Consider the following 27,303-nt stretch of genomic DNA (forward strand, 5'->3'; position numbering starts at 1 on the left):
AACACAGAAGGGGAAACCTTCCTTAGTCTTTTTATCCCCGAACCCATTTCCACCAGCACTGCTCATTTTGGACAGGTTTGACAAGCTGGCCCTTTTCCTCATTACCAGCCTTTGGTTAAGAGCAAACCCAACGGCAGTAGACGAGCCACAAGTCACGTGAAAGCGGGCACCCTCCACGGTCACCCACGCGTGGCGATGGACTGGGGGCTCCTGCAGTGATGGGAAGTCGCTGGGACTCAGCTGCCCAAAAGCACAATCCTCTGGACATCTACCATACTCGAGAGTCAATAGAAGGGCAGGAGGAATAGATCTGAAAGTCTTTGGGGTCAGTACCCGCAGAGGGCATGGGGTACAAGCATAGTCCAGATCAGCACTAGCAGAGCCCACCAAAATAAGTGAAATCTTAATACATAGTCCTCCAAATACACACTCCTGAGAAGGGTCTGCAAATGTTGTGAAGAACAGGCTGGCGAGCTTCTCCATGGGAGGGCATTGATGCCGCCTCGCACTGCGGGCAGACAAGCTCTTGAAGCCTTTGCTGGGACTCGACTTTATGATTTTATGCCTATGGAGATGTGGGTATAAATGCAACTTTCAGCACCTATGTGCACTAATGTTCCATTTTGGAAATTATTTCACAGTGAGTAGAAATAATTTGGCAAGGACTCTCACTAAAAGAGCATCCTGCTCACGCCGTGACGCCCTGCACTGAGCTGTGCCACCCTCCTGCCCGCAGCCAGGAGCTGCTCAGCACCTTCGAGTGATGCCAGAGAGAACAGAAGCTGAGCTGGCCGAACAACTTGCAAATTCATCCCTTTCCGAGGGGTATCGTCCAACTCTGGTGCCACTAAAAATCAATACCGGTTTTATCATTGACTTGAAAGGAAGCAGGATCCGGGCCACAGGAAACAGCTTTAATCATATGTCTGAATGGGTGGGCACATCTCTAAACTGCCGCGTCAGAGCTGCGCTTCTCTCCAGGCATAACTTCTTATTGATTTCAGTGTTACTTCCAAACACAAACTACGGTACACTGAATAAAATTGTCAAGCTAAGCCCCATCCCCTAAAATAAAAAGCACATAATTTAATCTAGTTCAGCTGTGTTTTCGAATATCATTTTGGAAAAGCCATTATTAGAATCCATACTCAGAGTTTAAAGCTTTTTTTTATTATTTTCTGAGAGCCTGTATTGCTATAAGTGCAGGGTTTAGGGTATCATTAATCCATATTCTGTTACTGTGGCACAGCAGATTCCTTATTTTCTGAAAACTTGTCCAATTTCAGAGACAACTAACATTGCAAAAAAAAAAAATGAGAGAGAGAACAAATTTGAAATGTAAATGACATATCACAAAGCAAGTATTGGGGAAAAATATTAGCACTTTTATCATAATGAGTTTGTAACCTAAATACATATTTCAAGGATTAAATCGCTGACCCTCTCTGACCTCCACAGGAGGTTGAATAGCTAGATCGCAGTTTAATCTTCAGTGAAAACGCTAGAGAAGAATAATACAGCCCTTGAAGAATGAATGAACGAACGTATATTAATGGTGCCCCAAGATTCAGAATTTAACTCTTAAGAGGAGGTGGAAAAAAAAAAAAAGCTCAAACCCCAAGACATTAGTCTCAAAAGACCCAGCAATAACTTAGAAATAAAAATGAGGTAACGAAAAAAAAATAATCACACAACACACGATCAGAATGGAAAATAAGGGATTGCTCGGACAGAGGGGGAAGCTACGGACAGGTTGAGCAGTACAGTCCCGAGTCTCTAACCAAATGGCTTTCCACAGCCAAATCCTAACATGGGACACAGCGGGGCTAAGAGACCAACCTGAAGAGCTGGAGCTGGGTCAGAGGCTGCACGCGCAAGGGTGAAATTCAAGGAAAATAACTTGATAAAAGGGAAAAATCTTGAGAGAGCAACTGAGGGCAAACAGCCTTAAGAGCTCTCCAGTGGCTAGGAAGGGTCCTCCCCACACAGCGCTTTAGGTTATCCCACACAGAACCTACAGACGGCCATTCAAAACCATCGCGTTCAGAATAAAACCACATAAAGGCAAGCAATTGTATTAAGCAGCGCTACAGCATCCACGTCTTGGACGTCATGGCTGAAAAACATGCGTTACTAATACAGGTGCCCATTTTTATTGGTTCTTAGAGGCAGAGCTTTTGTAATAATCTTAAACCACTCTGTGTATTTCATAATTCAGCTAATTCGGGTTGCAAACCCTTTGATCATACAGCACAAAATGACTCACTGTTCTGTGAAAGCACAGACTCTACCTTGATAAATGCTAATTTTTTTTTTACTTAATCCCAATGTTTCTAATCTGATTATGCTGTTTCAGCAATCTAAAATAATTTTTAGGACTCAAAAAGAATGCATTTATTCAAGTTCCTCATCATTATTTTACCTGGAGAAGAACAAGTTTTCTTTTTTAATTCAATCTTCTTAATTAAAGAATCAGTCAAACTAAATTTGTATTGGGTCAACTAGAAAACTTGAAAGATTTTTGCCAGATTTATCATTCATTGAGATAGATAAATTAATCAGTATTTAATAAACACTCCATATCTGAAGCAAAGATAATATGTTAAAGGTTTCTTATTTTTTGAGCAGAATTCCCTGCGTTTGCAAGCTCATGGTTAATAAGCGCCTAACAATTAAAACAAGCAAGGAAGCTGATGCATTTCCAGCCCGTGGCTACCGCACTTGCCAGCACGAGCATCCTCTCTCCTAGTCCCACATTCTGAACTTCGTGGCCCAGGACCAGCGTCTGAGGAGCCGCAACTCGGCAAGTCCTTAACCTATTGACTTCAGGAACCAGTACGAGCCCAGGCAAGGGGGTGCTGAAGTGCTTGGCTCTGAATAACGACACTTCCCAGGCTCACCCCGGTAGCTAGCAGAAGGCCACGATTTGTAGGAGCCCGCTGTGAAACACGTGGTCTCCAGAGAAGCAGACCAACGTAGTATTTATGAAGCGGTCACCTTGACAGACTGAAATCTGGAGCGATGAGATCGGTCCTGAGGAAGCTGTTCGTTACCCATCCAGAGTGAAAACGCACCTTCAGTCACGGAAAACCACGAGCAGGTCATAAGCAAACGGATAATATATTGTAAACTACACAGGGAGACGGAGGACTTGCCTTTACTCACAGTAATATTTCTCATTACAAATCACCTCTCTATTCTGTGTGAACCTGGCATTTATTGGCATTTTTACCTTTTTATTTTTGTAGCTGGAGCACATCTGAAATAGTCTATTCTATCAGCTTCTCTATCAGTCGGTCAAAAGCATCTTTCACTAAGCTCTCCTGAAAGCCCAGCTCACCATCACCGACAGCGTCACGTCTGGGAACAGATTGCCTTGAACTCCTGCACGCACGTGCAAGGATATTTCATAGCAGGTCCTGCTGTAATTATTAAGCTGCTGCGTACACCCCTCCCAGGACAACGGCACAGAGGAATTGGAGACATGATGGATGAATAAGTCCGCGTATCAATTCTCTGCCTTCACCTTCACAGCTATGCGAGAAAAAAGATGACTCGTGGTCCTGCGTTATCATTTGCTCATTCTTACAGACTTTATTCTGTACCTCAAGACGCCTTTTTGTAATTTCATATAAAGCTAATTCACATCAAGACCTGTGTCTTTTGCTATCCTTAGCTTTCGACAAGAAGCTGCAACTCTGAATTTAACCCAAAATAACTATGAAGCAGCCTATTCTCCCTTTTACGCAGAGTTACAAAATATCACCCACACCTGAAAGTACTTGTACCTAAGTACTGAAATGTAGGACTTGTGAAAACTATCATCGTGAATTTATTCCTAAGAGATGCTCCTTCAAATACTTTGAAGCTTTAATTCTCCAAGGAAAGGAAAAAATCAATGGTGAGATCCCATTTGCCAAATACTTTCCTAGGTGGTCTCTTTCTCAAGAAATAAGGTATTTTACCCTGCAGACTACATATAATTTCACCTAAATAATCATAAACCAAGGCATCTATTCCTCATTCACATTTTCCTTCTAAATCCAGGTGCTTTTTCTACTCCATGAACAGCTCAGAGAATTATACACAGCACATTAGAGAAGGTTATTAAAGCAGGCATTGCTCTCAGTTTTTCTAGCACGTTGCTGGAACGGAAGCTGCGTTGTTACTTACAAGCAAATTGAAGCCTTGCTTCTCTGCTGACAATCGTTCCAAAGGGGTTTGTCGCTACACACTGGTATGTTCCAGTATCTTGGGTTTTATTGGGATTATTGATCAACAGGTTGCCTTCCACCACACTGTAGCGGTAATCCATACCGATGTCAATGCTGGTTCCATTTAACTTCCACCTATAGCATAAAATGCCAAAGTTAAATTCTGCTAATATTAATGAATACTCTTGGGTATTTAAAAATACAACATGTAGTAAATAAAGAAAGATTTAAAACATCTTTGACTACTTCTTAAAAAAGCACAAAAATGCAAATTTCCTGCACAGTATTGAAATATTCCAGCATTTAACTGAAAGAGCAATATCCTTGACATATATTTCAGTCTCTGATATGATTAAAACTTCTGTAGTTGCTACTGCTGCTGTTCTTTGGAATTAATCATTTTGCAAGGGGAAGTCCCAGAAACAGGATCTTTAAACCATTCAAGCCCACCGAGGTTTCTTTTCCTCTCCCGACTTGCTGGCTGTTTGTTTTTAAATTTAGGAAAATTCACTTGCTGTAGCTGTTGTCGCAAAATGGGGCACTGAGAAATTCCAACACCGTGTTGCCCCAGTTACAGCGACCCTCATCCCTGCCAGCCCTGGATGGAGCCACGGCCGCAAAGCAGCTCCCTTTCCCAGAATCTGGATATGTCTGCACTAGCAAATCAACACGGTTTACTGCATTAAATAGTTGGTCATGTCAGAAGACAGCACGGTGGCTGAGGTCCAACGACTCTAATCGGTTTCAGAGTGGTATTTACTGTGGCGAACAAAATGAGAAAGGCACTAAACGAGAAAAAACAGCAGCCTAAATGATTTACAGCAGCATCACCATGGTAGTACAGCATCTTTTTTCTAAAGATCTCAAAGCAGTTACTAAAGCTGAAAACAATTAAGAGCTTTGTCCACGTTTGTGGAAAAGGATGGTTAATCTGGCAGGCCAGACTACCTATAATCCCTTTGTAACCTTTGTGAACCCTTAGTCCAAATTTTGCAATTGTGTTGCCTTATGCAGTGATTTCTGATCCCTGGTTTTTGTTATCAGCATTGCGGCGGGCTCCAGGGGCATCACTGAGTTACACACAAGATGCACACAGGAGAAAGAGGCTCTGGGGAGATGCTGCTGTAGCACGGAGGTCGTGCGAAAGAGTAGTTAAACACTGAACGAACCCAACGGTCGGTCTGGGATTTCCTTTTACTTCACAGCTCAGCTTCACTTTCTTTTCTTCTGAATCCAAGGGGAAGATCATGCTGTTGGGCTCCTGAAGGAAAACCGGCCCGTGCAGTGTGCTGTCGTCTGCGTTAAACAGAGGAAAAACGTGACAGATACTTGAGGGACTCTCCACGTACCCAGTGTCAAAAGATGAAATAGTATCTTAGCAGCAAGGGGAGCCTTGCTTGAACATCTGATTTCTACGGGGCAAAGGGCAACCGCGTGGGCCATCGGGGTGCTGCTGCCGGTACCTGCGGCCCCATCGCTGCCGAGGGCAGGGACTCACAGGGACACGGGCACGGACGTCCCTTCGGCCAGGCAGCCACGCTGGTGTCTATCTGCTGCCAGAAGTCCATCCTGATGGACATGCAGGAAACTTGTGGGTATAGGTGGTCAAAGGAGATTGAATAAATAAAATACAATGATGGGATGTACAAAAGAATAAGAAGGAAAAAGGAATGAACAGAACACAAGGCATCTTCCCGCTGCGAGGAGGGTGAGAATGAATGTGAATAGCCCTCATATCCCCCGACATTCGGAAATCAGCTGGATTTATTAGGGACAGAACAATAGCTCTTTACTCCAGGGAGAAAATTCTGTCATCTCCACAGAAGGATTTCAAAGAGACTTTTGCCAGGAAGATTATAATGGAGCAACCTCTCCCCTGTGTCTCCTCCCTCAGGCACCGCCACAAAAGAGAATGTGCTAAGTATACAGGCATATCGGTTGTATTTATCTTTATTTTTAATTATAAGTTAACGATATCTGACTGAGACTCATCTATTATTCAAAACACATTTCACATAATCTCTAGCTTTAAATTATACCTGTGTGCAACTTACTGTTGCTGGCAGAAAAAGATAATAATAACCATAAAGCATACAGGGCTAGATTACGATATCCAGACTTGTTCCTGAGACCCAGGGCTGCATCACTCCTTAAACAGACTCCTTCAGTGTAAGAAAGAACATTACAACCTGGCCCATAAAGATTATAGCTCTGAGTACTGTATTAATGGGTTAGAAAACAGAAGGATTAAAATACATTCTAATTTAAACAGTTTTCTAATGGTAAAATACAGAAGCTGGCCTGGTGCTCAGGTCCTGTGTAAGCATCACTTCAAGTCCCATACGCAAGGAGCTTGATCGTGCCGGGACCCGCACAAGCCACATCCCCGGTAATCCCGTTAGCGAACCGTGCTGACTCAGGCACGTGGTGCATCGGCTGTGTCATCTGCTGCACACCCCACGAAGGACTCAAGTCACGCTACGCTGTCGTTTGCTGTTATTTCAATTACGGTGTGTCAATTTATATCCTATCACATTGCACTAGAGGGCAGATGCTTGGTCCTCCTCCCATCACACGACAATACACCCTGCATTAAAAGGCAGATAGCTCACCTACTCGAGTTGGGAAACAGACACCCAAAGGTCCCAATGTGTCCCCACACGCGCAGGACACCACTCAGCTGCGGGCTCAGGGCCCAGGCTGCCATGGTGTAGTGTCTTGGGGCGAGACACTGGTCTTCAAAGTGCAATGAAACCGGTCCGTATGATGCCACAGGGTGTTTGACAGGGAGTTACGTTTGTAAGGAACATTACAACCCACCTATAACATTAGTAAGCTAAGTACAATTTAGAAAAAAAACCTCAACAGACACAAAAGAGAGAGAACCATGACGGCAGAAATAGTCACAAATAGGTGAAAAGTCTAAATAACTTAATTTGCCTAAGTTATAAATAGAAGGCCATAAATGATAACCAAAAGAAACTACTCTCCAAATATTACAACATCTGCTGCTGACACTGTTTAACGTTCTACATGGCAAAAACCGCTTGCCCTTCCTGCTAGCCAGCAAGAAGAAAAGCCCTGGTGCAGCTACTACTACTTGACTTCCGAGAGAGCAGCACCGGGTCAGGCAGGGAGAAGCTCTCAAAGCAGCTGCCGGCGTATCAGAGGAATAGAAGAGGAGGGAAAACCTTGCAACACTGGGTAGATAAAATTATTTTGAGTGCCTTTCTTCTTTCTCTTACTGGTGCCTGTGTATAACCAAGATAAGCAAGTCCAAACTATTTAATCTTCAGCCTGTAGAGTCCTTTTGCTACAGTCTAACGCGTGATTGAAATCACTGCAGCCCAGATCCTAACGCAGTGTGTGACAAGTGTTGAGCCACACTACCTTACGGAAGAGGAGGATGTGGTTCAAAGAACACTAAATATTCACTAATAAATAAAACAAACTGCTGTCTACATTCTTACAGGCAGAAAACCGAACATAGCTGAATCAAACGCAGTAGATCTTTTACTAACTTACACCATTACTGGGTAGAAACAGATCTCAGATGTTCAGTGTCAGCACAGGCAAATGCATTTGCTCTGTTACAGTGCCTGGTTTTGTGGGAGTAATGTTTTGCTATCCAGATAACTTTGAAATGTGAATTTTATACTTTAAAAAAAATAATAAAAGCGGTAATTTCATTTCTCTTGCAATAACGTTCAGGGACTTGCAATCATGGAGCGACAGTAACACTTTTTTTTGCTTTTCACTGATGAAGACTACTAGGAGCTTGATCATTGGAAGGCCACCGTTTGTAAGGAGGAGGCTCCCTCCTGAGCCTAGCAGGCTTTTGCCTTGCCCTTCATTAGGGGATTATGTTCATTAGGCTCTTTTGGGCGCTTCACCTAGCAGAACAATGAAGCAATGATATATAAGGATATGTACATGAGAGCTGCTCAGTTATTTTAGCTTGCTTTGTTCTTTACGATTTTCAGCAGCTACCGTGTAACCTGTGCTACTCCTTACACGTTTGTTACTGTCCTGGGAAAATACAGTAAGTAACCTTCCTAGACAAGCTAACAGCTAAGACGCTCTCCCAGTGACAGATTTTATTTTTCTGAGTTACGTTTCTTTTGCTCGAGCCCGAAATGAGTTAACCTAGAATGAACACTGAGCTGCCCTCAGCTTAAGACAAGTTGCAAACAAGATTGGTTACCAAAAAGCATTTTTTTTTTTCCCCCCGTCAGGTGAAACAAATGTACTACCGCTCTGGGTCTGCCTCCTTTGAGGGAAGCGTATTTCTTTCAGTAAGATGTAGGATATAGGAAATTTCAGTAGATCTCATGATAAAAGAAACATTTTTAAACACAGAACGAGGTATATGCCCATATGCTGTTGGACAGAATGCGATAGATAATTTAGAAGAACATTCTGCTATCCTAGCTTCCGCCAAGAGATATAGATATGTATTTTTTCCTAGTGAATCACAAAATCTATTAGAAAATGCCAGATTAATTTAAATACATTCCAAATGAAGATCATGTTTTCTGTGTCCCTCCAGTACCCCAAAGTTGAGAGCCAGCACATCCAGGAGGATGCTAAATGCTCGTTGTCTTTCTGCGCTTTTGAGGAATTGAAACATGAAGAATGTCAACGGAGGTTAATTCACATGAACAGGTGAAACCATTCCTGTTCTCTCTGAACATTAAACCTGGTGACGGATGTCGTTACCTAAATAGAACTGCTTTAATTTTCATTGAAAGTTATGGCCAATTTGAGAGAAGGTTTAATTGAATATTCCACACTGTAGGGAAAGATGTAACTAAACTGAAGAGAGAATTCTTGGAGTATATCCAGTATAAATGATAAAAATCCTCTCCTTGTTTGCGGCTGAGGGAATTGGTTTCTGCTATGTATGCTGGTGTGTTTTCATACAGCGCTACAAGTCGGTATTTCTTCAAGACAAAACTGCACCTTGGGAAGAGCAACTCTTCAGGAAACCAGAGAGTGAAATGGATAGGACAGCTCAAGGGCACCGCTGATTAACACTACAGCCTGCTCCTCAAGGTTACTCAGCTGCATTACATCCTCCTGAGCAGGAAAAGACTAAATTGGATGGCTCACTCGTGATTTTTTGACCATCACTTCTATTAACGTCAACAGCACACACAAATGGTGCTAATGGCTTTGAAATCACAGGAAAAACTTTTACACCAGACAGTCCTACTACAAATAATTCTGTAGACTTCTCAATGAACAAGACCTGCTAAAGGTGCTTCCCATTCAAAAGAAACAAAAAATGTATTTAAAAAAAGATTTAAAAAGTCCTGTATAAAGTGCTATTTGTAAGGAAAGGGCCGCATAGCTCTGCATCCTTGGAGACAGTCACCCGCCTGCCTCTGCCGCCACTACTCGTTCCTGCCTACCGCTGCCCCGTGGCTGACCCACGGGCTGAAGAAAGAAAAGCAGTCAAGATTAATAAAGAGAATAAAACATCAACAATAATCAGATACTTTCATCAGGAGCAAAGCTGAAACAAATGATGAGGCTCTTTCCCTCCTCCTCCTCCTCATCACCCCACTGCTGCATAAGATGCACTTTCTGCAGTTCCATTGAGATACTCTGAGCCGTAGGGGCCAAGCACCCTCCCAGAGATCTTGTCCGAGACATCCCTGCAGCCTTGCTTCTGGGGTGAGAGGATGGATGAGTAAGAGAGCCACCACCTCTCTACCAACCCCTTGCAGCACCAGGCTGCAAGATTGGGTATTTTTGCAGCACCCTACAGGTCTCCAGCCAGATGGCTCCTCCTGTCATCACCTCTCTTTTCTGACATACTTTTATTTCCCAGATCACTGCTGCACCAAGTACAAGTGCAGTTAAAGTGGAAAGCCATGCTTGACAGGTGACATCTGATAGGCAAGCATCTGATACCTGAGTTCAAAAGCAGTGTCAGATATTCCTCAGAGACATTAACGCAGCCATAAAAATCCAGAGGCTAAGAAGACAGGAAGAAATAAATCTTTGCTCTCGTAAATGCAGACACAAAAGAGCTCCAGAATTTGAAATGGAGACAGTAATGGTCCGACGACTCTATTTACGAGTGACCCAAGTATCTGGAGCAGTTTGAATTAAAGGCAGGGTTAAACACATCCACCCCGACACCAGCGTGCTCCGACCTCTGAGGGAAGCGCGGGGTCCATCAGTCAGGGGAGGTCAGGAGCCAGCCCGCCAGCTGCCTCTGCCCGCGTCCTGTGACGCCGCAGCGCAGGAGCCAACGTGCAAATGCCAACCGTGGGTCAGGCTCCAGCTCGGGGAATTCATCCGTGAAGCCTCTCATTCAGTCTGACTGTCTGTACCACAGCGGTATCGTCATTTCACTTATTTAAATGCCACATGATTAATTATAGCAAATGTCATCAAGTTAGCACTTTTCAAAGAAAATGTTGCTACCTGATCCGTACATGCACAAGCAAGCAAGTTTTCCCTGTGCCTCGTCTCCTGGGTCTAGACAGCCGGGAGGAGGCAATTCCCGATGCAGCGTAATGAGTGACTTGTCCTACGACAAAAACTTATTTAATGGAATGTAATTTGTGTTCTCTTAGTAAGTCAACAGCATGATTATCATCACAGATGTTCTCTTCAGTATATGATAAAAGCACATTTCTCCATTACTGCAGAAAATCACAAGTTTCTTCACCAAGCAGCCTTCTCCCTGAGTCATCACAGCTGACATCAGGAAAATAAACAGATAAACTCGCAGTGCTCCGTTAAGGATGGTATCAGCCCACGATAGAGCTATGAATGATTATAAGACAACAACAGTAGTAGTAATAATAGTAGTAATAATAATAGTACAATAGAAGGGCAGTGGGGCATCTCCAGGTCCTCTGCCGAAAGATAACGCAGAACCGACCGCCTGTTCGTTAATGATCAGGTTATTTGTTGATCTCCAGTGCTGAAAGAGGAGAAGCGACCAAAGGGATATTTTTGAAAGATACTTTTAAATACATAAATAATAGTCAAGCTTGTTCTGATGCCTTATAAGTTAAGCTCTAGTCCTGAGAAAATCATTCAGCAGAGTTATATATCCAACCCTAGAAACACAGGATTATGACAGGAAATTAAAATACTGTCCTTACCTAGCACAATACAGCTATTGTTACCATGGGGCAGTAATAATAATAATAAAAAAAAATTGCACATTTTTCTTCTTGAGGTAACAAAGACATACATTCAGATTACGAGATGAATAATATCACAGTTTCACCACGGTCCTCCAAAGCTGCTGCGTAACACATCTATTCTGAATGTGTTCAAAGGTATCACTGGGAATAAGAACACTAAACCTGCATTATCTAAAAACCTACCATAAACTGTTTGTTTCTTTATGATCTCAGTAATGATCTATGAACTAAATGATCGTTGTTGTTGTTGTGCTCTTATGGGTTTGAGCTGTGACCAGAACTCCACCTGCACATTGCTGAACCGAGCCCAGGTCAAAACTGGGGGACTTGGCTCCTCAGCTCCTGTATGCAGTTTTCCTTGGTTACTTTCTTCGTTCTCCCCTAAGACCATCGCTCTAACAACTCATGGTACTCTGTCATTACTTAATTGGTCAAATCTGCTGGTTACAAGAATAAAAATAGTCACACTCTCACATTAGCTCATGTTCCTTTTGTTTCACCAGTGCACACAGATATAAAATGATCACAGCGACAAAACGCTGGGGCTCCTAAAACTCCTCTGTGAATGGAAGTGAAATGACAGGGATGTTTGACATGACCTGCGCGGGCTCTGCTCATTCATGTCCAACTCCTTGCTATGCACTTCAGCTGTAGTCAAACATCTTGAAAATGACACTTACTTGCTAATGCCATCGTCGTCATTTTGCTACTCTGCTTTGAATACTGTGTATTTAAGAACTGAGTTCAGAGCATCTCCGATGACTGGATTGTATAGCGCCTTAGAAGAAATACTGGTGTTTAATGTATTTCCTGGTCTATGGTTGTTTTTAATTCTTTCAACTCGGCACATGACAATTTTAACCAAGGAGGTCAGTCAATGACGGAGATATTGATCCTTACAGGAGACACAGTTGCAGCTCATGGTCTACTCCATCCACGGCACTAATCTTAACCACTGAAACAACAGCTTTGAGACATCTTGCCTCAATCCGTTACCCTCATCCATCACCAGGCATGCAGGTGGCCTGCCATAGCCGCAGAAGGGGTAGTAGCCACATCCCACGCCTGACGAATTGTGGCCTCAGATTCTCGTAGTCCTGTGCAGCTGGCAATGGTGGCTTCCAGAGTTGTTTGTAACCTCCCAGGAAAGCACAGGCAAAGTCTAACCATGGGGACCATTCCCAGGGTCTACGAATCCTGACTGCACCTGTATCTCGATGCTAGAAAGGGATACTGACTTTTTTCCATCCCTGTTGAAAACAAGTCCTGGGTGCAATGGGCAAAGACTGTGGTTCAGGCTGAAAATGGCTTTTGCTTGGTAAGAGACCTGAATCTGTGAAATTCTTTCAGAAAGCTGTTGCCAGCATCCTAGACTATCAGAAACCTTTATATTTACACCTAGTTGGTTCGACATTCCCTTCACCTCTCACCAAGCCCCAGTACAGCATGTCACTGTGCACACAAAGTTGCCTTCAACCATTCTCCAACCTCCTCCCAAAGTCTTCAGATCCCTCCAGTGCTGGGTGTTCTCGTACAGAGCTCTTTGAGGATATGGTATTATAAATGTTTCAAAGGTCTGTACTAATTGCCTATTGATTTATTAGTAAAATTTAAGGTGTTGATACAATTGCTGTCTTCTAAGAACACATATCGTTCTTGTAAGGTTTTCAGTTGCCTTGACAGGGACTAGAAAGTGGATTAAAAAAAAAAAAAAGCAGAAGTAGGCCTGCGTGTATATTTTAAAGCCACATATTTGCTTTCTGCAATACCTCCCTGAACTTCAATTGATTTTAATCTTTCACGTAATAAGGAAGGTGTGTAAAAGCCAGGCTAACAAATGCTATCCTCCCCACCCCATCAGCAGACGGTAAAAAGTTATAAAATACTCATAATGAAAAAGCCTCTTTCCTTTAAAATCCTGGAGCCTTAGAAAAGAGAAGTCCCTGGGGCAATAACCTATAATCTCTGTATCATCTATTGCTTGAAAAACAAAGACAACTCTGGCAATGTGTACAGGCTCTCAATTGATTGAGGAGCCCAACTCTGCAGAAATCTTCAAGGTGAAAGGAAATCTCTCTTGCGCATCGCTTCAAGGTGAAGCCCAGTTTTTTTGTTTTCGGGTTTAAGTACATTAGCCACTGACAGAAGTAAAGCTCATTCCTGCCAGCTTTTTATCCAGCTATTTACAGAGAGGTTTAGGCAATGGATTCCCCTTCTCAAATATTTGTGAATAAGCAGATCGAATTGCCAGCGCCTCACGAGCGATGCAGTACGGCTCCTGGGTAGCGGCGAGCAAAGGATAATCAGTCATGCACACTTTGAGCAAAAGACTGGGAACCTAATTTGCACTATGTCTCTGGTCAGAAAATGCACGTACGGTGGTTCAGTTTGTCAACGGGGCACTGTAAATCTGCTTGTTCTGGGTCACAGGCACACATTTTGCAATTACGGCAAGAAAACACAGCGCTGTGTACAAGAGAATTCATCAGGGATGACTTTGACATTTAGTCGCACAGCATTAAGAGAAGCAGTGCTTAGGGCTGTTGTAACAAGCCTTTGCTTATGCCCAGAGCAAGCAGAGCTGCTGAGTAATTATAGGAATATCAGGAATGCTTTCCCAGGAGGAGACCAGCATTCAGCTAGCATGCATGACTTACTGCCAGCACACAGGCACAAAACTTTTAAAACATGAACAAAGCAGAGCATAAAAGAGCTATTTGTTAACTCCATACACAACACGCACCTTTCTCCTCGGCTGTTTGGGTTTGGCAATATCTGAACATTTACACACCCCTGGCACGACGCTGCAACAGGACACGGGGGACGGGAAGTTTCAGCGTTTCCACTCGCTGGAGTTGTGTCTTCTCCCAGTGTTCGTCAGATGCAGTCAAGGTGTGCAGCTTTTATTTAATGGGCAACTGCTTTAAGAGAGGCGAGCATACTCTGTGCTACCACAGCCGTCGGTCTGCCCGTGGGTCTTCCCATCACCAACCAAGGGAGAACAAGGTACCTTTCTCTCTCGGACAACTTCTAAAATGCTCTCCCATGGTGTTCTCCGTCTCTGTTTCCTTTACATTTGCCTTTGATTCTGCAGAAGAGCTATTTTATTTTCATCTTGAATAGTCTAGATTGTATTTGAAGCACTCTTTAAATGAATTAAAAAAATAATTCTGACCTAGCAAGTCTGTTTTTTAAAAATACACTGAAGAATAAAGGTACTGTCCATCTAAATCAAGGCAGCTGAGTTGTTTATTCAATTGCTTTCAATCTTTTAAAAGCATACAAACTTCGGGGAAAAAGCAGCTACTTTTCAGAAAGATTTAATACATGAGGGCTATTTTGGAAAAAAAACCAAACTAGAATTAAACTGTAAACACATTCCTGAAAAAAAAGCTTGGGATTTGCAATTTTTCTAACTGAATTTCAATATAAAGAAAGAATAAGAAAAGAGCACACAGGAGATGAGTACAGTTTCTCCCAAGATACACACACCCCCATGGCTAGGAAGGACAACCCTCGTTCACCTTCAAGCCCTGGGGAGGTGGCAGGGACCACCACACCTGTACTTCAGCGGTACTCCTCCGCTTGGGCACCCGGAGCTCCCTACAGCACGTACGCATTAGAAATTCAGCGCAATGTTTCACACGAGCAAATACTTCATATTCAGTAAGTGATGAAAAGAAATGTCTGGGGGAGGGAATCAACTGTATGGGAATAAGGCGGGCACGGGTTTTGTGTCCCTTCTGTCACAGACACCTTTCAAGCATCTGCTTCACTACAAATATTACGCTCTGCATTTTTGTTACTACTTCTAGCAAGTTCACCCCTTGCCTTAAGAAAAACAGACAATATTTCAATGTAACATATTACAGCATAACTGAAATAATGGTGAGAGAGGGAAACTTCATGTTTACAATGTTCTATATTTATGGTTTTGGTGCAAGATTGTCAGCATCAGCTTGAAGGCAAGCCTGATGGCATCCTGGGTATCTGGGGTCTAAACAGAACCAAATTATTCAGGAAGAGAGAAAAACCTGTCTTTCGAAGTTATACAAAGAGGTAAATTAAAGGCATTCCTGCAGTTCTCGCTGTCCTGCACGCCCTCTTCAGATGTGCCAAGCATCACACGGCACAGGATCACGATGCTGAGCAGGCTCCTGGCCATGGACGGGAAATACCTCACCAGCTCTTCCCACTGCTGCTAAAGCAAGAAAGTGTTTAATCCTGTAAACAGGATCCAATGTTATAATCCCCAGGTGGTTACGTTATATAAATGGATTTAAGATATTTGAAGTCTGCTGTTGGGACACGAGGCTGGCACCTCAACTGGTATACATCTCTAACTTCATTGAGGTCAGTAGAATTGCACCAATTCAGGGCACGTTTGAGGAGCTGTCCAATTTTATTTCTTTATTTCTTTACTTTTAAATGTTTCTGTAACCCTTAGCAGAGAGGGAACAAAAAGCATTCACTGCCTCCAGCGGGCAATTCCCTGCACGGAGAAGCTGCGGGGCGCAGGGGAGCTGCTGTGGCTCTGGCTGCCGGGGCACACCAGCCACCGGCACCCGTCCCGCTCCGCACGGCCGCCCCCCGTGCAGAGACCTGCAGCACGCACGGAGACTCCCCAACTCTTTCAAGAAAAAGTCACCATTTAACCCCATTAATTCTGCTGGGTCATCCCTGCAGAGGGACCAGACCCTCCACGCACACAGACACACACGAACACGAGATCCACACGAATCCGGCATTAAAATTAACGCCGCTGAATGCCAACTTGATGTGCGGCTTAAATAAAGTTCCCGGAGTTCAATCAGTAAAGCATCAAAAGAGCAACCGGGAGTACAATATGTACAATCTGCCCGTGGATAGCATGTATTCCTTTAATTTTTTTGAAAATGTTATGAACTTTAGGTAATGCAGCAGGGAAAAGATATCAGTAATAGCTGTCAAAAACCTGACTTTTATGACTTCTTACACTGCAATTTAGCACCCTCAAAAACTGCTCAGATTGATGGCATTTGTCAGTAAAATCTTTGTTCTATCTGGTGTAACGCTATCAGGTTAAGCTTTCAAACACTCCTCGCTCACACTTGAAGAGCAGCGTGGTGGGGTTGCCCCAGAGACAGAGTTCATCTCAAACGGCCCATTAAACCTCCTCCGCCCGGCGGCTTCGGGAAGAGAAGCTCCTTCTCAGGGTAAATCTGCTCCCAGAAACACAGCCCTTAATGCAACGTACGGACATCAAAGAGCAGCAGTTACCAAACAACGCAGCCTAGCCCAAGGGTAAAACTACAGTTTTCTTTGCTTACGGAGACTTCTGGTTCTTCACGTGGAGGAAGCTGATACTTCAAACACAAGCCTGATGCGAACTATAGCAACTTGTGAACAAGCCCTTCAGATTAAACTTTGACCTGATGCAAACAGCATTTTCTATAAACGATTTGCAAACCAGGGTCACTGTGACAGATAATACAACAGTTTACCAAACCTTCCAAGGCAATGAAGCAACTACAGAGATAAAAACCAAATTCAATATCAACGAGGAGAGCAAGTCAACAGTCAAACGGAAGGGAGATCACGTGTATTTCTTTAGAAGAAAGGCATGTGACCGAGGCCTATTACTTTATAATAAAAACCCGAATTTACTGTTCAACAAGAAATTTTATGTTTTACTGTGTTGATGTGACCCTGTGAGATAAATCAGTCACTACATAATATCCACTTATGTCAAACCAGTAGGTTGCTGAAGCCTTGATAAAAGTCATAGATTAGAACTCCAGTGCAAACCAATAAATGTCAGTCTTTGCTGTGTTTTACTATAAATAGCCCAAAATATCATGAAGATGCCAAAATAGAGATGACTTGCACCACTCATCTGAATGCTGTGACCATCTGCGGCACTTTGGCAACTGGGAGACAACCAGCTCCAGGATAGCAGGTTGGTCTTTCTTTTGGTAAATTACAAGTCAGAAGTTAAAAGCAAGAAAATTAACAAAAATCATGTAATTTCATTGTAGTGAAGAGAAGGCTTAATGGGTAATCAAAATAATGTGCACTGCTTCAGCAATTTTTTCATTACGATTGAAAAAAATAATGGCTTTCTCTGTTTTGAAAATTAAGGATTATACTGGATTGAGAATGCACTGAGAACAACCTCCTTTTTTTTTATTATTATGTCTCAAAGACAAATAAGAATTTCTGTAAGCAGCCTTTTAGCTGGAACACAAAGCTTTGGTTCTAACTTCTTCAAAAAGCACACCACTGCACTCCATAACGAAGAACATGCAAAGTAATTAAAGAGAGAATAACTCTTTACGGATCGTTTTGGTAGCAATTCTGCTGTCTCGTCAGAGCATTGTTCTGCGAGCAGAAGAAATCAAAGCCATGGAGGAAGTTTCTCTTGACCCGTTTGCTGCTCAACCCATCGTACCTGAGAGCGCTTCACATGAGAAGTGCTGCTCCTCTCAGCATTGCGGCTGCTGGGGAAGTTTGTAAGAGCACTGAGGCGGCAGCCAAAAATAGTTCAAAGGCAGGAGAACGAAGGCCTTTTTCAAAACTACTGCCTTTTTGAAGATGCAAGAGATGGAGATGATAATACATAATTAATATATGTGAGAATATATAACAAAAATAGTGCTATGCTATCGGCTGAAGCCCATTAGCAGCAGCATTACTACGGTACAGTATGGTATGGTATGGCGTAGTAGAGTAAGCAAGCCCCCAGGCAGGTGGGTAGACAGGACGGTTGGTTTTACCTGGGTTTCCACAGCAGTGGTTTCGTACTACAGGCACGTTTGTTACCTCAGACCTTAAACATACCCATCCTTCATGCTTCAATCATAATCTGTCTCACATTGTAAAAAGATCTTTGTCAATGTTAGAAATGTAAAACATCACTCAAACCTGCACCAACATAAAATATGTCCCTTCGTACTATGTTGTTACGCAGTGTAGCAGTTTACACAACTGGATACTCCACCACCCAGAGAAGTTTGCTCATTACCTACAAGCAGAGCCTGCAGCGTATTCACCACCCACTGCCTGCGCAGGCAGCGGCTGTGGTTCCCTGGAGAGCAGCAGCCAGCGGGGCTTCAAACACCGTCCCCGTCCAAGTCACCTGGAGCTGGTGGAGCCTCTGCCCAAGAACTGCTCTGGAGTTCTCTGTTGCATTTTTTTCTGTCTCTATCATCCAACAGAAAAATCTAATGGATTTCAATTGCAATCAACTTGGAGACTGAAGGTCGTGTGACTTGAATTAAGCTTTGCGATTCAAAGAACGCACCAGAGCTATGGAATAAAAAATTTTTAAAATGTATTTAATGTGCAATTGCAGCCATTTGCAGCCGAGTGACACCACCTTTTGCATGGTATTGTATGAATGAAAATGTGCTCCCATAATTAGAACAGGAATTAACTACAACAGTCAAGCTGTTAAAGTCATGCGTTAAATGCTGACTTCACTGACACCTCAACAGGTTTCTGGTCTTTGCAATCAACATCCTCTAATTAAGGAGATTTTTCCCTATATTAAGTCAACTACCAATTAATTACTATATCCTCCAACAAATAGACTTAAAAGCTTTTAAGGTTGGGGTGGGTTTTTTTGTTAGTATTGCTACAATTTTAACTTTTTTTGTCCTTTGAACTTCTATGTAAACTTTTCATTAACTCATTATTTGCTATAAACGTACCCTTAACTTCTCCCAAGTAAGCAAAAGCATGCTGACCTATTGCCGCAGCAGTATTACTTTGCTTACCTCCAGAAAAAAACTACAAGTATTTTAATAGTAAAGAACAAATGTGTACAGCAAAAAGTACACTGTGACCGTGCCTGTACGTGTGGTAATACAGCAAATATTTCCCTTAAATAGATCTTTAACCCCACAGATGATTTTTCATCTTGCTGGCTTCATTCAGTGGAAAACCAGCAAGCTCCTCCTCAAACACGCCAAGCTCACGGCCCGCGCCCCACGGTGTGCACACCCCCCCCGCCACCCCGCGTGGGTGCCCGTGCACCCCCCCCACCCCCCGCATGGGTGCCTGTGCTCTGCTTGGAAAACTCCTCATTTACTCCCCGCAGCACCCACCTCCTCTCCTACAGCTGTTCCGCCAGCTTCCAATTCACAAAAGCAAAACCTCTTTAGAACCAAAATAAATACTAATCTTAAATTCAATGTACCCTGACAGCAAATAAGTTTGCCGTGCTTACTTCAGCATGAATAAAAACCCCGCAAGGAGACTCCTACATAAGAGTATATTTACAAGTTCCATTACCCACTGGAGAGATTGATGTAATAAACCTATAATAAAAAGCCTCGTGTTATGGATTTCTCTAATGTTTCTTATCAAACAGCCTGTATTATCTTGGCTTGTGTATTCAATTTAAAATAGGTTTTCAATAAGTGCCTTAGAGCTAGAGGTCATTTTCACTTAGTTTTCCGACACGCAGGCATGTGTACTGTCTTTTCCTGCCCTTAGAAACTAAAAGCTGTTTGTAGCTTGGTCAAGTACAGTTTACAAAGTAGGCAGATGGATAGATTAGAGAGAACAAGAGAGGGAATATATTATCTGTGCACCTATTCATATCTTACAGCGATAGCCAAAGCTACCAGGGGCACTGGCCCCATTACACTATTTATTTTCATTACAAAGTAGAAGGGTGTAGTCGTTCCTCATGAGGTAAAACCGGCGCACAGAAATTCTTTTGCCACCAATTGTCACCTCATTTGTATTTCATACTGTCTGACTGCAACACGACCGAGGCGTTTCCCGTGACCTGCAGGCAGGCTACCTTGGTTCTGCAGTGGTTACTTCATCTTTTAGGCTAGAAATAGTGCAAAATGCAGTATTTGGAGATGCAGGCAACAGCTAAGCACTTGTACTTATTTCATTTTTTTTTCCTGGCACTGGATTTAACTAATAAGCAATAGTTGCTAATTAGGATCCAATACAATTTACCTTAGGACATATTTCAAATCACTGCAACATAATTATGGTAATATTTTCCTCATTTATTAAATCATTTAAATACATTGTGGTTATTATTTTCAACTCTTAACCCCTTATTCCGCAACGTCCCCGGCTCACTTTGAAGCAGCTTCATGGACCTGCGTATGCCAATTCTTAGTACATCTCCCTTTCACTGACACAACCTCTGCTAAAGCCTCTTGAATTAACCATTCAGTCCCAGTAGGATCCCTCCGTAATCATGGGGCGTTTTTTTCTGATTTCAGTGGACACTGGACATGCAGCCCAGTCGTCTACTGACATCAGAGAGAAGGAAGCGGTATGGATTTTTACGCTTTGTGTGTCAACTGTTGGTAATGACCTTTTTCCTTATAATCAAGTATTCCTTTCATTAACCATCTGACAGTAGTAATAGAAGTCCACAACTCCAAGCCCTGTTTCTTACACAAAAAGAATAAAACTATGGTTTTTCAGTAATGTGTTGTATATTCAATGGCAGTGATTTCCTGCAGACAGTTAACATTTTGCAGAACAAGCTGCTCAAAATGTTGGAATCAAATAAAAGCAAAAGTACATTTAGGCAAACATGAAATAAAGTGGTTGAGTATTAAACTGAAATCAAGATCCTTGATTTTATGAGAACAGCAGATACCTCTGCCATCAATCTCATTGTGACAAGGGTGAAGGGCGCTCAGAGGTGAGCGGCAAGCTCACCATTAGAAATGGTTAAAAATAGGTACCTTACTGGACATCGGTTGATGCACCAGACAGATGGACAGACATCTTCACGAGGGACAGAAGATTCTTACCAGTGACTACAGGAACATATCCAAAAACCTCTTAAAAATCTGAGACACTCTTTCAAATTTCATAAAATTTTTAAAAAAGCACACTTGTGTATATATGTAAAGTTCAAGTAAAGTTTTCTCATCCTGTATAGACGACAAAGTACATCCACTCCCCTGCAGTATGACACCTTTAGCCTCCTAAAGCTCATACGTTTCTCACTGTGGTAGTTGAGGAGCAGCAGCGTGAGTGTGCCATTGCTGGTCTCATGGGTAATCACTGCATCGTAAGCCTTTGGTGAAGACATCACGCCATGCCTGATCTGGGCACTGAAATCACCTCCGAATTCAGAGATTTGAGGTCAAACCACACTGTGAAGCTTATGCGTGCGTTACACGTCACATTTACTGCACGCTTCATGAAGACACCATTAAATGTTTAACGGTGCCTTTCTCACCGTGGCAGACGATGGTTCACCTTCTTTTTTATCCACCAGACCGTAATGACACAGTTCTGACTGAGGTTCCTGCTCCGAGTTAACAGGTTCTCACCCGCCAGAGAGGTCCCAGGCTCCTTTACAGGCCTGCTGTTCTGAAATATCATTTTAATTTTGGGTTACAATGTATCTGTTCTATCCTTTTATAATGACTCGTCAATCCCGTTGGTTTTTCCTCTGAGGCTAACAGATCCCTACTCCCAAACTCAAAATAAGCGGTAAGGGTAGCTGGGAAGCAGGACTACGACCTGTATGTCTCTCACATACTGGGAACAAACTGGCTTTAGTGCATTTAAATAAATATTTGGCTTGCTGACTTTTCAGCCCTGGTATTATCTCCTAGCCCAATTATCTCACAGCCCAAGAGCTCTCCATTCAGCTTCAGCAGCTCTGAAACTGGGACCTGAAGTTTGAAAACACGAAGGAGTAGCGGAGCCATCGATGGAAAGCCCTTCAGCCACGTGCCTGGCAGCAATGACCGAGGCTCTGCACGCAGGTTTTGTGAGCAGGGATTGTGCCAAGCTATTTCCTGATTCAGAGCAAAAACGGAACTTTTCTTGGACTACATCTGCAACCCCCCCCTCTGTCTGGGTAATAGAGTTGTAGAGATCTACGGAAAGTTGCTAAAATTCTATGCTTTGGTACCTACCAAAGCGGCATTGTTTTCACCAGTGCTAAATACCTCCTTGCTGTGTTGAAATGTGGGGAGCTTATGGCGTCTTGACACTTTGCAAATCAGGTCCCTCTCCTGGTTTTTTTGCCTGTCTTCTGCATTGCTGGATACAGACGAATACAGTCAAGACAGTCAAAATGATAAACAGATGTCTAGAAAAAGTGCTCCTACTTCAAGTGAGGACTGCACCACTTTGACAATTAAAGTCAGTGGAGAACAGTCAGTCCTTCTAATGCTCACAAAGTCCACTAATACTCTGCAATGAGAATTCTACACAGCCTTTGGACATCTGGAGACCCTAAGCAAGATGCTTAAAAAGCCAAAATTCACACTGCAGTTGCTTTGGTCAGCTTAAATAGATCCTTCTTATTTTTATAACCCAAGTTAGTTTTCTTTCGATTGCCTTTTTCCATGTTATTTAATAGCCTGTAAAAGGAAGGGGATGCTCAGGACCAAGTTTTAATGTAACATCTTGAACAAATTATAGTAAAAGAAAATTTGAATCCTCGATAATTTAAGCGTTATTTTTTACTACTAATGTGAATCCAACCCTAACAAATTAAAACAGGAAGAATTAATTGGATATGCAAATAAGATTATTCAGTATATAAATCTAATTACATACCAATTTGCTTTAACAGCATGAAAAAGAAAAAAATGTTCTTTGTAAATTGATTGTTTTAAAAACCACCTGTAGCACAACAAAGTGGGAAGGCTGTGTCTTAAAGTACTCATCATCAGCATTAATAAAAGAAAGTATTTTGAAGATCTTGTCCTGAGTACCTTTCTAATGGGCTCCCTGCTCAGTCCTCTGATTTACGATATGCCGTTATTAGTTTTCACACACATACCAAATCACTGCCTCAACTCCTGTCCTCCCTGCCCAGCAACAGAGAGAAGGAAACCAAACAGGCCGATTTTGGGAACCTGGAGAGATTCTGGTCACAAACCGTGACTTTTCTGTGCTGGTGCAGACTTACACTCCTCCCTGACCGCAGCAAACTGCCAACACCGACGGCGCAGGCTGGGTGGCATCAGAGACAAGGCAGACCTTACCAGCACCACGCGCACACTGATCCCTTTCAGGTTTCTCCCTCACCTTTGGAAAACAAAAAGGGACAAAGGAATAATTAGCAGAACACCAAACTGCAGTGGGGAAGATTTCTCAAGGGGAAAAAAAACCTGTTAATTTTGAGCCTTTTGTGTCCAAGAAGCAAATTACACACATAGTCAATTTACTTCTTTGAATAACTACTTGTCAGTAAGAGTAAAAATTATAAAATGAGATCACTGGAATTGATTAAGATACAGAATAGCTGACACCGTAATTAGTGCCCAGTGTGCCATCTCTGATAAAGGATCCAAATCACCCATTTTCATTGACTGTACTTTGAACTTTGTTATCTAACTGGTTCCTTGATTCACAAGTTGAACATCTAAAATAATCCAGAGTAAACAGTACTAAAAATGTGCTCCATAGAATAAGAAAGGGAATATAATGTTTACACTGGTACAGCAAGCATTAGGATCGCATTACCAAAAGGAAGGTGGTGTTATTGCAGGAACACTAAATTTGACCCATATGAGATCTGAACCGTATGTATACTACAAAATGTTGAAAGACATTAAAAAAAAAAGTTATGGCCATAAATGGTCAAGGGAGCAAGAGTTTTCATGAGAAAAACTCCTGGAAATGAATGCAAACTCACAAATACGCTAATTTAAAATAACAGAACTACCTGTGACCTGGGGGGATATGGGAAGCGCTGCCTGGTTCACTATTGATAAGGAAAGTTGCTGCTTACAAGACTGAAAACTGAAATGAAATTGGTGACTAAACACTTCTGGCCATCAAACAGCAAAATCCCTGTTTGTGATGCCCAGGAGCAAGGAGCCAACTTGCCGGTGTGCGTGTACAGACTGCTTGGCACCACAGCATCCTCCAGCTTCCGCTCTGTTTTCCCGAGCACCTTCACTTCATTGCGCCCAATTTAACTCAGACGAGGTTATCAGCGGGGAAGGCGGTTAGTGTCATCCTGTACCTGCAGGTTTATGAAAGCAGCAGCTGCATCCAAATACACCGCAATCACTTCACAGGCGGCGGCTGCTCCATCTCCATAGGTAGCGAGCGTGTCAGGGCTCAGCGCTAGAAACCGAATAATCACGCCGCACACGCCGTGGCCTTACTTCCGTGAAAACTAATGTGATCTTTAATACGGCTGATCCTCCAGTGAAGGATGCACACTACAGAGGATTACGTTTTTATTGCTATATCATAGCTCCTTTAGGGAAATCAGAGAGCTTTCTAATTAACCAGCCCCCACACGCCCACCCCTACATTCCTGCTTTGAATGCATGTGCTGAACCATAAACACCTAATTCTGATTCATATTATCAAGCAGGTTGTGGTTATGCTTATCCTCACATGCATTCTTCTTGTTTTCCAATCCAATACAAAAAAATAATGGTTTACTGACATCTACTTTTTTATTGCTTGCATTACTGAAAGAAAAGACACAAAAATCCTGCAGTTTTTCTTTCATCTCTCTGCATTTTAAAGGGTTTTATGGTACTTTAAAAATTACTTTTTAAAAATTGACTTTTAAAGAAATTTGCAAGGCCTTGCCTCTTTCTACAATTTCTCTGCTGCAGGGGAAATCTGATCTCATTTTTAATGGGAATGCTGGGATTTACCAATTAGCACAGCCTGCTTTGGGGCCTGACGCCTCGCAGCCTTTGGCACGCTCCCTAGGGGTATTTGGTCATCTGCCCCCGTTACTATCTTCTCGCTGGGTTTTGTTCCTTGTCTGTCTGCTTTTTTGGGGAAGCGCAATGAATCAAGAATTAATGACTCTCTGGTCTAAGTCCGACCAAGCAAACCTTTGTACCTAAACATTTTCATAACCCTAAGACAAGTGCACAATAAGCAGAAATAAACTCTTCTTCCCACAAGGCAAATACAATCCAGAAAACAAAACTGTGCTCCTACCCCCGAGAACACTCTCCTGGTGCTGAGTTACTAGGCGCTTTGCTTTCAGAGGATTGCCCTTGCACTGCTATAGATGAGCACTGAAAATAAACGCAGAAATTTGGTGAACACGGGGCGGGGGGGGGGGGGTTGTCACTTAAAGTCTCTATATGGAGTTTGTTTGCAGCATTTATTGTATATTTTAGATTGTATTAATAATGAAGGATAGTTGAAGTTAAGCATTATACAGCTGCAGAGACGGCGGTAATACATTCGTACGGTTTAGCTGATACATTTTTCATTGAAGTACAGACTGGATGCTAATACATTTGTATAGTGAAACTAATACATTTTTTTATTACTTTAAATGCTATGTGGGCATCTGCATAGTAACTAATGAATTTAAATGAAATCCTCTGAAGTCTTCAGAAACAACTTACGTATTTGTTAAACTACCACATTCTCCTGTTCACAATAAACAATGATTGCGAGGGACGAGACATAACTCCTGCAGAGCGTGTCAGCAGGGCTTCCGCTGTGTCCTCCCGTACCACCTAGCAAAGTGGTGAAAAATGCTTTGCTGTTTTCTCTCAATTTTTCCACTTTCCCACTGCCCCCGCTGGCTCTGCCAGGGGCAGCCGAGGCAGCTCTCGGGCACGCACATCACCGGCTCAGCGTACTGGAAGGGGTTTTTCCAGCGGGAGATTTGCCTCATGTCGACACCCTGTGCCTGGCAGCAGGCGCCTGAGCTCCTCAAGGTGTTCCTGCTGCCCACGCACCCACGGCACGCGCCGAGAGCCAGGAACGGCACAACCTGCGCTACCGGTAACGATGCCGCGTGGAACCCCAGCAAATGGCGTCAAACAACCCCGCCCCCCCGTCGCGCTGCACCAGTCAGTCACACGGGCCCGAGGGACCCCAGCCCAAAATATGGAGCAGCCGCCCAGCCGCCGCGCTCTGCAGCACTTCCAGATGCTGCGATTCAACTTCCTTCACACATTCCAGAAGAACGCAAAGAGAATTAAATCAGACAAAATCACAATAAACATTAATGCAGAACATCAGCCTTTCAACTCAGCTTTCCTGCAGGAAACTATCTTTTCCAGAATCTCTGTCCTGCTAATTATTAAGCACATGAAGATCTTGGCCCTGTAATTTCACCGATTTGGACTGGCACATTTTATCAGCTGACACACACTAAAAAAAGCTTTTTTTTTTTTTCAAGCCATGTTATGACATCTCTCAAATTACATAAAATCCTTGCTAACTGCTGTAGTGTTAACTCCTGTATTTTCATGCAGCTTCTCCTAAATACTTTTAGAAGGAAGCAGTAAAACACCAGAGAATGTCTACACTTAAAAATAAGAAGAGGCGGTTAAGTTTTACCAGTAATTGGATGTCACATTAAGGAAAGTTAAATTAAAAAACTGTTAAAAGCCTCTGCCATCGTTTTAAACACAACACCTTGCAAGAACTGTGAATGCTACTGCTGACTCCAACGTGTAAGACCTAACAGGCTAACAACCTTTCACAAATCAATCCTGCAAAACAGGCACATTTAGCATGTATCGCCGAGAAAAAACAATGCTATAAGCACATTTGCTACACAGCAAGCACGCTTAAAAAACAGCACAACCACACCTGCACACAAACACCAAGTCCGATAGGTGTCGGAACAAAACTGAAATTGTGACTTAAAATTAAATTTTAAAAGTTTGGTTCAACATCACTCAAAAAACCCCTGATGAGAAACATAGCAATCGGACCACTATTGCCTGCAACGGTGCCATTAGAACATCCTTATTCCAGGAATAACTACCAATACCCCAAGGCTAAGGTGAAGATTTCTCTTCCCCAAATCCCAGGTGAGACTCTTGCCTTCAGTGCTTTTATTTGGCTTGGTTAGGCAGTTCCTGACCTTTTCAAACTGTCCAAGCAGTGCTGCAACATCAGAGCTTGATCCCACAGACATGCTATAGTCCACTGGCATGCGCTACAGATGTTTGCAGCTGCAGGCTCACCTGAAG

The 27,303-nt window shown here is 42.8% G+C and overlaps 1 protein-coding gene across 2 annotated transcripts in view; it reads right to left on the bottom strand.

Annotated features, from left to right (window-relative positions):
* The window catches only part of LOC129211459 (contactin-4), a 336,085-nt gene that overhangs the window by 121,815 nt on the left and 186,967 nt on the right, over window positions 1-27,303 (bottom strand). For both annotated transcript variants that reach the window (XM_054838596.1, XM_054838595.1), the window contains exons 4-5: window positions 5,384-5,510; window positions 4,174-4,349 (exon numbers count right to left, since the gene is read on the bottom strand). In XM_054838596.1, coding sequence (XP_054694571.1) covers window positions 4,174-4,349; window positions 5,384-5,510 — 303 coding nt within the window. The remainder of the gene's footprint in view (window positions 1-4,173; window positions 4,350-5,383; window positions 5,511-27,303) is intronic.

Source organism: Grus americana, chromosome 11 (assembly GCF_028858705.1).
Source record: "Grus americana isolate bGruAme1 chromosome 11, bGruAme1.mat, whole genome shotgun sequence".
In the NCBI taxonomy this organism is placed as follows: domain Eukaryota; kingdom Metazoa; phylum Chordata; class Aves; order Gruiformes; family Gruidae; genus Grus; species Grus americana.